The 14,977-nt window shown below is 42.0% G+C and overlaps 2 protein-coding genes across 2 annotated transcripts; both read left to right on the top strand.

Moving 5' to 3' along the window:
* The first annotated feature begins 383 nt into the window (after positions 1-383).
* Positions 384-3,028, top strand: LOC147447291 (L-type lectin-domain containing receptor kinase IV.4-like). Its single transcript, XM_086523133.1, has one exon. It carries the CDS (start codon positions 641-643, stop codon positions 3,005-3,007), a length of 2,367 nt encoding a protein of 788 aa, XP_086379259.1. The 5' UTR covers positions 384-640; the 3' UTR covers positions 3,008-3,028.
* A 10,131-nt stretch (positions 3,029-13,159) lies between these two features.
* LOC147447292 (lectin-like protein At3g16530) lies at positions 13,160-14,026 on the top strand. The gene has a single exon (XM_086524292.1). It carries the CDS (start codon positions 13,307-13,309, stop codon positions 13,946-13,948), a length of 642 nt encoding a protein of 213 aa, XP_086380418.1. The 5' UTR covers positions 13,160-13,306; the 3' UTR covers positions 13,949-14,026.
* The last annotated feature ends 951 nt before the right edge of the window (positions 14,027-14,977 follow it).

The raw sequence follows: 14,977 nt of genomic DNA on the forward strand, positions 1-14,977 counted from the left end.
GTCTTGAACCCTCTATCAGCTCCCCACCACGAGCTAGGTGCACTAACCACTGCGCCCTCATGCGTACGGTGAAATATAGGACATTCGAGTATATCATATTGTAAATGTGTGCCGATTAGTAAATTCAAGCAAATTAGTAAATTCGGGGCAGATCTAAGGGTCTATGTTTGACGCGCCCTGCATTTTCCTCCTCCACCATTGATCCCATTTGAGCATGCCCGTGTGATATAATGATGAGGGGGTGAGAGGGGCCTAAGTTCTAAAGTGCCTTATCCTACAGCTCGCGTACTCTCGACGCTACAGCTCGCGTACTCTCGAGGCTTATAATGTTATGCTGCTGGGGCCTCCATCAGCTCAGGACCCTGCTGGTCTTAGCGGCCACAAATAACAATCAATAATGAAAAAACAAAGTGAGATAGGCTTTTTAGTCACGCTATGAAAAAACAATGCAGAGAAAGAGGAGATTGACTCTATCTTCCTCCTGCATATTGAGATAGGCCTATAATGTGTAAAACTTCTTCTGTGTAGATGATGGCCACTTTTGCGTATATTCTGCTCTCAAAGCAGGCTGCTGGCTGCAGGTTAGAATGAGCAGCTGATCTTCTGTGGTTGTTGAGCACGCATCAGTATATATAGTAGAATGGCCACCCTGCATGAGTATATTGAGCATGCACTTCTTCCTTCCACCTCCATATCCATCTCTTTCCTCCTGCAGCTCCTCATGACTATATTCTGCATATATTTCTTCATTCCAGCTTCCTGCAACAGTAGCTCACTAGGATTCACCCTCGTGGCCGGCACCCTGGACGAAGACTTCGTCCGCCAACACGTTAAACCCAGCAAGTACCCCTTTGTCACTCCCGAAGGTGTGATCTTTCTCACCCAAGACCCCTCTGATTTTGGGCATGATGAAACCCTCTACAACATTGGCCGCATCACTTACAAGAAACCCCTGAGTTTCAAGGACAAATCCGGCCATCTCCTTTCCTTTAACAGCTTCTTCACCTTCAACATCACCACCATCACTAAGTACAACGAGTCTGGCGATGGCATCGCCTTCGTTCTTACTACAGACAAGTCACCTCCGGATAACAGCACAGGGCGCTTTCTCGGCCTAATGCCGGAGAAGCTAAATCATCGAGACCAGCGGTTTATGGCAGTCGAATTCGACACCTTTCAGAACCTGCAAGAGGAGATTATGGACCCGAGTGCCAGTCATATCGGGATTGATGTGAGCAGCCTCTCATCTCTCAAGCCTATTTACAACACTGCGGATAAATCGCATCCGCTCTACCTCTACAACAACTACACAATCGCTGCCTGGGTGAGCTACAATGCATCTACACACCTCATACAAGTGTGGGCAACCAATCACAGCAGCAATATTGTCTCCCAGCATCCCTTAGTCGATCCAATTCTGAATATCACTCACAATCTCTCTGCAGTCTTTGAGAATTACAGAGACATTTATGTTGCAATCACGGCTGCCTCTGGGAATAACTCTCAAGCCACCATCCTTTACTCTTGGAACTTCACCATCATCGACACTAATGAGCACAAAGGAATTACCCCTCGGTGGCGCGTGCCCTTAATCGCCTGCCTTTCATCACTTCTGTTGGTCATTCTGCTTTCTTTATTGTTATCAAAGGTAATTGTTCCCAAGTGGAAGAGGGCAATGAGAGAACGCAGGAGAACAGACAGCATTAAAGATGCCTCTTTTTCTGTGCGCCAATACCGTTATGTCGAGCTCAAGCATGCAACTCAGAACTTTAGTGAAAAGCTTGGGATAGGGAAAGGGGGATTTGGGAGAGTATACAAGGGCACTCTCAGCAATGGTGCCATAGTGGCCATCAAGAAGCTTACCGGCCTAAAGGAGATTAAAGAGAAACACACCCAAGAAGCACGGAGAGGCAGTGAAGGCCACATTACGCGTCGCAAACAGTTGAAAGAATTCGTCAGAGGGTTCCGACGTATAATATTCAGCAGAGGCATGAACAACAGTAAGCATCACAACCTGTTGGAGGAGCTTGTCCGAGAGGTGAATATAATCAGCAAGATTAAGCATCGGAATCTGTTGGAGCTCAGAGGCTGGTGTTGGGAGCATGGGGAAGCACTACTGGTTTTCAAGTACATGCCTAAAGGCAGTCTAGACAAATACCTTCATGGTGCAAATCAGAGCAGGCTGGACAGTGAGACGAGGTTCAAGATCATTGAGGGTGTGGCAGCGGGGCTCGAGTATTTGCACCATGGGCTAGAGGAGTGTGTACTACACAGAGATGTGAAGCCAGGAAATGTGCTGCTAACAGAGACTATGGAGGCAAAGCTAGGTGACTTTGGGCTTGCATGTCTAGATGAGGAGAAGAAGACAACCGGAGCGGCGGGCACATTAGGTTATATGGCGCCGGAGGTGCGATTCAAGGGCAACGTGACAGAGAAGGGGGATGTGTATAGCTTCGGGGTGCTGACACTGGTGGTGGCAAGTGGAAGGAGGCCGCTAAATGACCCAAATTTCACACAATATATAAGCCACCTAGTGGATGAAGTATGGCTAACTCACCAAAGGAGCAGCATCTTGGATGTACTTGATCCCAGCCTCAAAATGGATGTCACACAACTGGCTAATATGTCTTCTTCTTCAGCAGATCAGGAAATAAGGGCTTCAATTGAGGATGAGGAGAGGCAGAAGTGGACATGTGTGCTGCACTTGGGCGTGATTTGCACTCAGATGGACCCGGAGGAACGGCCATCGATGAGAGAGGTGCATCAGGCGCTGAGGAATCGTATGGTGTTGCCATTGCCCAGTATCTGGGCTTTCTATCCACCAGGACCCTCTAATTCAGACTCTAATTCTGTTGCTAACTATACAACAGCTCCTGCTGCATCACTTGAAACTGAATCTGGTGGCTCTAGTTTGCAGCCACGCCCCTTCTCTTCTGATCTTATAAGCACTTCTCTGGAGCTGGATCGGACCCCTTCCTTCAGCTCTGTGTATTTATTATCTGCATGAATATGAACCATATGTAGCAGAGAGAGTGTGGTGCGCAGTGGTGCCCTTCAAAAATAGGGCTTGAGTTGCGTGGCCCTGTGGTGCGTGCGAAAACAAGAAAGGGTTGCTGGCAGCTGCTGTTGTGCAGCATGCACACACACAGAGACCGACGTCATTGCTAGAAAAAAACCGGGGTCTAGTGTATTTAAACCGGCTGAAATTATAAAAGCCCGATTAGATTTTGAGACAAGTTTTAGTGTAATTAACGGTAAAAGCTTCAAATTTTTACTTCAAAACGAGAATTTCAAGTTTCCCCTTATTTTGTTCGGTTAGGAAAAATGTATTTTTCTAGCCCTGTTCAGACTGAGATGTGCTCGTGCATGACTTCGCATCAGCATAGAGACGGTTATCACGAGATGCGCACATTAATGATTGCAACCCATCATTTCATACATGTTGCACCTCAGCTTTAAGTGCCACGGGGTCCCAACCATGGGATCAATGGCTCTTGTGCAAAATCAAGGGCGCTCGAAGATCTCGGCCGTCGATGCGTAAAAACTAAACTCGGAATCCCGAGTTTTTATGTGGAAATCTATTGTTTTGAGTTTAAGTTTATGAAAAAACACATCCACCTCAAGAAAGCGCACGCGGACGTGATGGTTAAGACCTCGGACTCTCAAGCTAGTAGTGAAGGTTCAAATCCCGATTGGGGAAACGTCGGCATCCCGAGATTCGGCCCCCCGTGCTCGGTAAAAACTAAAAGCTTAAATGAGTTCAACTCTTTGTATAGTCAGTTGACACCTCAGGGCTTTAAGGAGTTTGATGATGAACTCAAGTCTATATTCTTGTTATGTTCTCTATCCAATTCATGGGACATTTTTTGCACAGTCATTAGAAACTCGGCTCTGAATGGCAAGTTAGTGTTCAATGACATCACAAATGCGTTGCTCACTGAAGAAATTTGACGTAAATCTCTCGAAGGTGCTAGTCATGGAGATGCATATATGGCTGGTAGTTCAACAAAGCCAAGAGGCCGTGACATGAAAAAATACAAAAGCAAGAGTAGAGATCGAAATCCTCATAGTCCTAGCAAACACAAGAACTCAAGTAGAGATCGTAGTGCCAAAAATGTCGAGTGTTACTATATCCATAAGAAGGGCCATTACAAAACGATTGTTGCAGTTTCCTAAGAGATTAAAAAAACATGCAAAAATATAATTTTGGCAAAGGCAAAAGTACGATAAAGATTGAAGAGCTCAATGTGGTTGAGTCTCCCATACCTACGATTGCAGTAGAGGATGCTCCTTCTCCAGTGATGCACATTATACCAACAAAGATTCATACATAGGTGATAACAGATCCCTCAAATGTTCTCATTTTCACTTCAGATCTCACTCTAGATACTTTGCTTGCACAGGATGAGGGTTATGCACAGAATTGGATTCTTGATTCTAGTGCAAGTTTTCATGTCACACTACATAGAGAGTGGTTTTCCTCTTATGCATCCATGCATGAGATAGTCAAGCTTGGTGATTCCTATGAGCTTGACATTATTGGCATTGGTGATATGAAACCGATAATTCAATAGAAAGCTCTATTTTTGCGTATATGATTTTTGTTAGAGAATCTGTAAATGATTCTAGTGTTTTGACAAGTAGAAATAAAGGAAATTAAGAGGAATTAAACTTGTCTAATTTCCTAAATGGATTCCAAGATGTTCTCATTGATAATATCCCTAGTGAGCTACCTCCAAAACGAGGGGATGATGACCGTGCAATAGAGCTTCTACAAAGAAGCTCACCACCTAATAAACCTATTTATTGAGTTTCACAAGCTCATTAATAGGAGATCATGAGGCAAGTGCATGAATTGGTGGAAAAAGGGATAGTGAGACCTAACTACTCTCCATTCTATTCACCAATACTTTTAGTGAAAAAGAAAGATGACACATATCACATGTGTGTTGACTATAGAGCACTAAATATGATCCTATTAAAAAAAAAGATTTTCCATGCCGCAGGCAGAAGACCTATTTGTGATAAGCTACAAGTTTTGGCCTAACAAATGCTCCAGCTGCATTCAAACTTATGATGGACAAAAATCTTTAGGCCACTCAAATTCTCTCGAGGACATAAACAACACCTTTAGGTAATCTTTCAAGCTTTGAGAGAGAATAAACTTTTCATTAATCAGAAAAAGAGTGAATTTTTCCTTCAAGAGATTCAATACTTAGGTCACATTATCTCTCAAGATGGTATTTGTATGGATCTAGCCAAGCTTGAGGTAGTAAAAGGATGGCCTATTCAAGGAATCTACATGAGCTACAAAGCTTTATTAGTTTATGTGCATACTATTAATGCTTCATAACTAAATTGTCCCAAATAGTAGAACCATTACATGACTTGACAAACAAAAATGTTAAGTACATATGGATGGCTAAGGAGAAAAATGATTTTGACAAGCTTAAAGAAAAACTTACCTACTCGTGCTTACACTACCTGATCTCTCAAAGCCATTGTAGGTCCAATGTGATGCTTGTGGAGATTTCCTTTGAGCAGTTTTTTTTCAAGAAGGGCATGCCACAACATATGAGAGTCAAAGCCTCAATTCCGACAAGCGAGTATTGGGCATCTACGAGAAGGAGCTACTAGCTCTCCTATATGCCCTTGACACATGGAACCACTACCTTTTGGGGACTCCATTCATCCTATGCACGGATCACCGAAGTCTTACGTACTTCGTGATGCAAACCAAGCTATACGGCAAACAAATGAGGTGGGAGAATTTTCTTACAAAATTTACTTTTCATATTGCTCACATTGCTGGAAAGCACAATTAAGTAGGTGATGCACTATCACGATGGCCAAGATCCAATGCGGTGATCATAGCAACTCACAAAGATCTATCTTCTATTATAGATAATCGATGAGTATGCTATTGGCCACGATTTTCAAGATGTAATTTCAATCATTGCCTCAGGGAAGAAAGAATAACCATTCACCTTGTGGGATGGTTATCTTCTCCATGGAAATAGGCTATGTGTTACTCACTCTCTTCATGAGAAAGTGATGTATGAATCCCATGCTTCTCCCTATGCGGGACATAAAGGGATTCAACCTATTCTTCGAGGAGTAGAGACATATTTCTATTGGCCTACCATCAAAATGGACATACAAGACTATGTGTCAAAATGTGTGGTATGCCAAAAGACAAAGTATGATAGGGGGAAGCAACCTGGATTGATCCAACCTTTTCAAATTTCTTATTCACCATGGAAGAGCATATCCATGGATTTTATCTTTGGATTGTCCAAGTCCATCCATGGGAATACGAGAATATGGACAATAGTAGACAAGTTTAGCAAACAAGCACATTTTATACCTGTCAAAAAGACTATTAAGGCACACAAAATGGAAACCCTCTTCATATCCCAAATTTTTAAACACAATGGCTTTCCAACAACAATAGTGGTCGGATATAGATCCTCGAATGACCAATAATTCCAGGAATGGTCTTTTTGAGAATCTAGGTATGAGGCTCAATTTCTCTTTGGCTTATCACCCACAAACGGATGGCAAAGTGAAATAGCCAACCTTACGATTCCAGATCTACTTAAGACCTATGTTACTGAAATAGATTAATGTTCACTATGTGAAAAGTACTTAATTGTTGGAGAGTATGCATACAATAACACTGTCCATACTACTACGAGAAGGTCACCTTTTGAAATCATTGAAGGAAGACATTAAAGTCCCTTACTACTTAAGGTACATGGGAAGATCTTTGATGCCGATGAATAGAGATGAGATCTACAAGAATATTTCCAAAAGATTAAGGAGGTTATATCCATCTTGCAACAAAGGCAAAATACTACAAACAAGCACATAAGGGCCTTAGATTTTAAAAAAATGATTAGGCCCTATTCCAATTTCCCAAGGCTCAATTGCGACAAACTACCGGCAAAAATCCTACAAGCCATCAAAAGTATTATGCTAAACTAGCAAAAACATACTATGGTCCTTTTCAAATACTAAAACAATCAATGAGATGGCCTATCAACTCAAGTTTCCCAACCATTGTCTCATACACAATGATTTTCATGTTAGCCTCTTAAGCCTTACAAAGGAGAGCCACCGTAAAAACCAATCATTGAGGAACTACCCGAGATCGTAGATCAAGAAGAGGTACTTCAGTCCGAATTGATTCTTCGACATTAAGACAAGGTACTAAGACATTGTAAGATTATCCTCGGTATCTTATTAAGTTCAAAAATTATCTTTCTGAAGATGCTAGTAGATGGATGCAAGGAACACAGCTTAAGGATATTATAAACCTTGTCAATGCTTACAATGCTACATTAGAGTCAGCAAATGTAAATACTTCTTAAATGAAAATGTTTTTGTCTTATAAGACTAGTTCTATTTTTATTGTGCATAAATTTAAATAGTATGTATGCTTTTAGAATCATGTTTGTGATGACAACGTCTCTCAAACACCAGGTATAATTTTTCACTCTACTTTGGAAATATGATATGGAATCAAGAGCAGACATGCTTGTGGCGGCTAAGCCTCCCCAACACCAAATGGATTAGTCATCTATTTTGGAAGGATTTTGTAGGGTAAAAATGGATCTTCTGTTCGCTAAGAAACTCTGATTAATGACTAAGACTTTATCTCCTCTACCTCATAGACAAAGACTTTATCTCGTCTACCTCATAGTCGAGGGCGAGTATGATTTCAAGAGAGACGTAATGTCATAAAATCTAATATCTTACTAACCCAAAGATTTTATTATATTAAACTTATCATTTAATGTGGGATAATAAACGGGAACAAGAGTTAGAATAGAGACATGTGCTTTTAGATTTATCTCAGCAAAGGACCAAAGGCAATGGGTCCAAATGGGAGACGGTCTAGCAAAGAGAAATGCCTACTAATGGAGCTTAAAAGACCTTAGGATTAGCTTCATTAAAGACCTCCAAAGGTTAGTGTTAAAAGTCCTTAGACCCAGGGCCTTAGGCAAGCTAGGGCTAAGCTTGAGGTGGGAACCTGACCCAAGCTTGAGGTGCTTGTGATGCTTGCTTGAGGCAAAACAGGTGCAAGTTGTGGTGGCAAGCTTGAGAATGCAAAATTGCAAGTCACGACAAGGTTATCGTTCATGGAGATGTCCCTCCTTGTCTATTGTGATACATCCAAGTCTAGTGCGGTACATTTCTTTTGAGTGTGGTCACAACGAAGAGGGAAGAGAGGAGAGTAATCTTTCAACTTTTGTTTTTTTTTTAAGTATCCTGGGCAGTATGTCCAAGCTTCTTATCTTGAGACACTCCTTCAATATCAATTAGAATCTCCCTACTTCAAAATCTCATAGTGCTTGGACTTGTAACTCCAGAATTATTCTGGTAGCTACGATATTTATCACCCATAGACCTAGGGAGTCTTGCATAATATGTTAGAGTAAAGATCATTATTTTCTCTTGTATGGAGTGTACACCATCATACTCAAGCTTGTACTAGTAGCTTAAACCAAATATTTTGGACTAGCTATAACATCTCACCTCATGATTCTGCATGGATTCTAATGCACATTATCCAAGCTTGTACTAGTAGCTTAAACCAAAATTGTTGGACTAGCTATAACATCTTCTCACCTCATGACTCATGATTCATGGATTCTAATACACATTATCCAAGCTCTTCTTCTTTGTTTAAAAATGGAGTGGATAGGTCCTATGGACTTGTATAAGCTAAAAAATGTTTGAGTATTAAAGTACCTTCCCAACTCTTTTATTTTTTGCAAGTGAGTAGAAAATTTTGTGTGGGCATGGAATTGGTTTTCATGTATGTCCTTTGCATTTGCAAATAGCTTGTGAACATTTGTAAGTAGACTTGTTGACATCATTCCAAGTGTACACATGCATCACAACTCATCTAGCTGAAATTGTGACACCGAAAGGAGGTTGCAATCTTTGAAACAATTGTCCCAAATTTATGCAAGTTTTCCAAAATTCCTAAAATTGTGTTACAAGTAATTGTTGCACTTGACTTTATGAATTTAAATGCATTTATAGCGACCCATTGGCCCAAGAAGAGGCTTAATGTGGTTGGAGATGTTCCATCTAGTTCAAAGCATGTTGATCCTTGCAAGAAGGGATAGAGTGACTATTGCTTTCTCACTTTTAGTCCTTGCATAACTATAATTAAGTTCATCTATCTCATTTATATGCTTTGTGGATATACATTTTTATTCTTTCTCATGTACATAGTGGATATTGACTACATTTTGGTCTATCTCCTGTATGTATAATTGGATACCAACTTGCTCATGACTCTTGGTTTTGTTCTTTGGATACTAAATTTTTTAGCATTACATAGGGGATCTCTATAATTGTGTTATGTTTGTTACCAATATATCTTTGGATTCACACACCCCCCCCCCCCCCCCCCCCCCCCCCCCCCCCCCCCCCCCTCTCTCCCTCTTCAAGTAACTTCCTTAACAAGGAATTGTTGCAATTGACCTTATGAAGTTACCATTCAAACATTTGACTACTCACAACCTAACATTTTTGTCAAAAAATTAACATTTTTTCATGAATTATAAATGAAACATGGTGTAGCCTCATACAAGGTATGATTGTTGAGAAGCAAAGTCTTATCTACAAAATATATATTAGTGTTGATAGATTTTTGACATTGCATTCACCAATCTTTGACACTCATTTACTGTATGTGCTTTTTGGTGAATTACCAATCTTTTTTGTATGAATGATTATGGATCCTAACACCTCTGTGACTTACACACTAGGAAGATAGCCTCGACGCGTCCAAGGTAATGTATGTATGTTTGTGATGTATTGATACACTAAACAATTTGAATCTCAAGATGAACAACTGTGTTTTAGATCCACCATTATGGAGGGGTCGAGTCACAGCCATGGAGGTTATTCGTCTGCTTGAGGACTTAAATGTAGTAAGGTAACAACGTTGATATAGTAAAGTAATTAGGTTCTCTTGTATCTATTTATCTATACTAATAGTCTTTTGTCTGGATGTATGTTACAATTTGATCAACGGTTGTTGCTGGTGGGTATATTTCATGCTTCATATGATTTGATCTTGCTCTGCTACATCCAGGTTTCTATCCAGATAGGAGTTAGAACACGTATTACCATTGTAGAGTTCTACAGAACCCTCCCATTAATGAATGTTGTGTTTCCACAGAGTCATAGTCAAGGTGCTTGGTTCCTACGTGTCTTTGTTTTAGGATTTCTACCTCCAATGATTGTTTGATGTATCTTACATCGTGAACCACCATGGGTGATTTAGGTATTGTGGTAGGGCATGTCGTAGGCTACACATTATAGAGTAGAAAGCTTGAGCCTCTATGTGCTATGCATAAATATTGTCTTGGATATTGCTATATTTTGGGATATAAAAAGATCAACTACTCTTTACGTTTGAGTGAAGTTAGTGTGAGTGTGTGTTGTGAAAGATTTTGCCTAAGTCAGTCCATGTCGCTGCCGAATGTGGCACCACATTACTATGTAAATCAATTGTGGGAAATTTGGGTTTTGGGGGCTTGGGGGAGTTTTGGGCCTCAAGACTTTTACTATGTGAACATTTTTTCCTAATATTAATGAAGAGATTATCAGTGTTGCAACCATAGTCTACTCTCTCTCTCTCTCTCTCTCTCTCTCTCTCTCTCTCTCTCTCTCTCTCTCTCTCTCTCTCTCTCTCTAGTGCCAAGGGCACTAGAGAGGGAGAGAGAGGTGGGCAAGTACTTCAACACAACAGAGAGAGAGAGAGAGAGAGAGAGAGAGAGAGAGGGAGAGAGAGAGAGAGAGAGGTGGGCAAGTACTTCAACAAGCCTTCTGACATGTGTGCTAACTATGTACTTCAACAAGCCTTCTGACATGTGTGCTAACTTTAGCATGATGCAGGATCAAGGTAAGTACTGACATGAATATTTCATGTCTTCTCCATGCCTACAAAAAGCTACAAACTAGATATTGGTTGCAGGTGCTTGTCCACTTTCGCAATACCCTAGCCTCCCCCTCCCATCATAGATGCGGCCCACCCATCACTCCCCTTCATGACTAATTGACACCCCACATGCCAGGATCAAACCGCAAATGAACGACAATGATGCCATTCAAAATCGAAATGCAAGTAAACTTCATGTGATCCCAAAGTAAACACTAATATATGTGAACCCGTAAATCTCAAAATAAACATCAACTAAATGTGCGAACGCGTTGTGAGCCCGTCTCTTTTCATGTGAACATCAACTGAACCCAGGGATCTTCATTTGAACATCATGTAATTCAATGTAATCACAAAGTGAACTCACCCCACCCTTTTCTTGAGTATCAATTTTAGTTCACGCCACTATTTCAACTAGCACGTGATAGCTTAATGGCAAGGAACTCAGTCCATGACCACTAACATGGTGTGGGTTCCACCCCTGAGATCACAGAGGGGGCGTTTGTTATTTGATTCCCTTTACAGATGGACGATACACATTGATCAGAGATTGTACACTATTGATCTCAACTGAAAAGGGTTGTGTCAATTAGTCCCTTGGTTCGTTGCCCCTCCCATCTTGACCAATTTTGCAGGATTGTCCTTTTTGCAGGTCAAGTCTTAGAAGATAAGAGAGCTTGAAGTCAAGTCTTAGAAGACAAGAGAGCGTGAACTCAACATCAAAACCCTACCCCATCCCCCAACATACATGCAAAAGTTTTCTTATTAGCTCTAATGATTTATGAACATGTATAATAGAGGGGAATATGTATGAAGACTTTTGGCGGGTTCAGCCTGCGCACAAGAGCGTGGTGCTCCAACCTTTTCTTATGCACACTCAATTCACACTGCCCATTCAAAACGTTTATTTAAATTACAATAAAAAGTGCATATCAAGTTGGATGTGGCCTCATCGCTAGTTCATCGAACATCCTCTGGCATGTGTCAACAGGTCAGGGCCTCTCTGCGTTCAACGTTGAAACGTGGATGGAAACCATTTTGTTTCGAGGTATGAGGCCGCCCGGTGATGGGTGGGTCTGGACATGCAACACTTTTGTATTGCTCCAACTATATCGTGCCACGAAGGACACACGAACTTGCAAGGAATGTTCTGGGCGATAGTGTGAACGCCCTCTTTGTACGCTTTACTTTTGCAAGCCAAGGTTGGATCTTGCGATCTAGTACCAAGTGATGTGTAAAGAAGACTCAACACACTCATTCAAATAGGGCTCATGTCACACTGGGACAAGCAATGGCTGGCCATATTGAGGTGACGGGTAGCCATTTGCCCAACCAAAAGTGGAGGATGGCCTCTAGCTCATGGCAGAGGGGTGGGCAAACTCCTCGATCAACTTTTTCGCATGGGTGTCCAACTGCAAAAAAGGGGAAGTGAGAACAAATTTGACGGGTCTCGAGCTCTGGCAGTCAACGCAAGAAGGCGTAAACCACATGGCTAGTACTGACTCGTTAACCGTCTTTCCTGGTCTTTCCATGATCAGCAGAGAGTGTGATTGCGTTTGTGTGCGAGACGGGTGAGAGCTTCCACACTATCTTGCATGGGCACGTTCAAATGGGATCGAGCGATGGCTGAGATGATTTGGACCGTCAGATGTACATTTACAAAATTCAGGGCATTTGGTAAATTCGGGGAGAAAAGTAAATTCGGGTAGGCTTGTAAATTCGGGTCAATCCACACTCCATGTCTTGAACCCCCTATCTCCCCACCACGAGCCAGGTGCACTAACCACTACGCCCTCATGCGTACGTTGAAATATAGGACATTCGAGTATGTCATATTATAAATGTGTGCCGATTAGTAAATTCGAGCAAACTAGTAAATTCGGGGCAACGTCAGATCTTACGGTCCATGATTGACACGCCCTGCGTTTTCCTCCTCCACCATTGATCCCATTTGAGCATGCCTGTGTGATATAGTGATGAGGGGGTGAGAGAAGCCTAAGTCTTAAAGTGCCTTATCCTACAGCTCACGTACTCTCGAGCCTTATAATGTTATGCTGCTGGGGCCTCCATCAGCTCATGACCCTGTTGGTCTTAGCGGCCACAAATAACAATCAATAATGAAAAAACAAAGTGAGATAGGCTTTTTAGTCACGCTTCTCAATCCATGACTCTATCTTCCTCCTGCATATTGAGATAGGCCTATAATGTGTAAAACTTCTTCTGTGTAGATGATGGCCACTTTTGCGTATATTCTGCTCTCAAAGCAGGCTGCTGGCTGCAGGTTACAATGAGCAGCTGATCTTCTGTGGTTGTTGAGCATGCACCGGTATATATAGTATAATGGCCACCCTGCATGAGTATATTGAGCATGCACTTCTTCCTTCCACCTGTATATCCATCTCTTTCCTCCTGCAGCTCCTCATGACTATATTCTGCATATATTTCTTCATTCCAGCTTCCTGCAACAGTAGCTCACTAGGATTCACCCTCGTGCCCCGCACCCTGGACGAAGACTTCGGCCGCCAACACGTTAAACCCAGCAAGTATCCCTTTCTAACTCCCGGAGGTGAGATCTTTCTCACCCAAGACCCCTCTGATTTTGGGCATGATCAAACCCTCTACAACGTTGGCCGCATCACTTACAAGAAACCCCTGAGTTTCAAGGACAAATCCGGCCATCTCCTTTCCTTTAACAGCTTCTTCACCTTCAACATCACCACCGTCACTAAGTACAACGAGTATGGCGATGGCATAGCCTTCGTTCTTACTATAGACAAGTCACCTCCGGATAACAGCACTGGGCGCTTTCTCGGCCTAATCTCGGAGACGCTCAATCATCGAGACCAGCGGTTTATGGCAATCGAATTCGACACCTTTCAGAACCTGCAAGAGGAGATTATGGACCCGAGTGCCAGCCATATCGGGATTTATGTGAGCAGCCTCTCTACCTCTACAACAACTACACAATCGCTGCCTGGGTGAGCTACAATGCATCTACACACCTCATAAAAGTGTGGGCAACCAATTACAGCAGAAATAATGTCTCCCAGCATCCCTTAGTCGATCCAATTCTGAATATCACTCACAATCTCTCTGCAGTCTTTGAGAATAACACAGACATTTATGTTGCAATCACGGCTGCCTCTGGGAATAACTCTCAAGCCACCGTCCTTTACTCTTGCAGGAACTTCACCATCATCAACATTAATTACCCCTCGGTGGCGCGTGCCCTTAATCGCCTGCCTTTCATCACTTCTGTTGGTCATTCTGCTTTCTTTATTGTTATCAAAGGTAATTGTTCCCAAGTGGAAGGGCAATGAGAGAACGCAGGAGAACAGACTGTTAGAAATAAATTCACTTTATTCTGTAAGGGTGAATTCCCACCAATAATCATCCCATAGATTTAGCAACCAATCTCCCACCTTTATTCACCTACCACTGATCTACCAACCACCCACTAATCTAGGCACTGATTTGATCACTGCAACCTATATAAAGGCCACTCAGTCCCTAGCCATTCATTCGTCTTTTCCATTTGAGCATAGCTGCTATTCATTGTATTGCTTTCAGTGTTATTAGCAATCCAGTTGTCTCTATTTCGCATCAGTCTCTCTCTCTCTTATGTTATTAAGTTAATCATTTTTAGTGCTCGTGTGTTCATTAAATCTTCACATGGTATCAGAGCTTTTGAAGCTTTAATTCCTTGAGCTTATCTTCCTACTTAGTGCCTAATCTCCAAATCATCTTCAAGGGATCCGGAACCTTGTAAGATGGCTGAGCTTGCCTCTACATCCGCTACTACAGCTACCTACAAAACCCGCTATGTCATCGACAAGCTAAATGGCACTAATTACCAAGTATGGAAGATTAGAATGGAGCTCTATCTCCAACAACTCCAACTTTGGGATATAACGTCAGGAGGAGAGGTGCAACCTGACCCAACCAAAGACAAGGCCCCTATGAGCACCGTAGATGCTTTTAATGCCTGGCAAACCAAAAATACCAGTGCAA

Source organism: Adiantum capillus-veneris, chromosome 11, assembly GCF_014529385.1.
Source record: "Adiantum capillus-veneris isolate H3 chromosome 11, ASM1452938v2, whole genome shotgun sequence".
NCBI classification, from domain to species: domain Eukaryota; kingdom Viridiplantae; phylum Streptophyta; class Polypodiopsida; order Polypodiales; family Pteridaceae; genus Adiantum; species Adiantum capillus-veneris.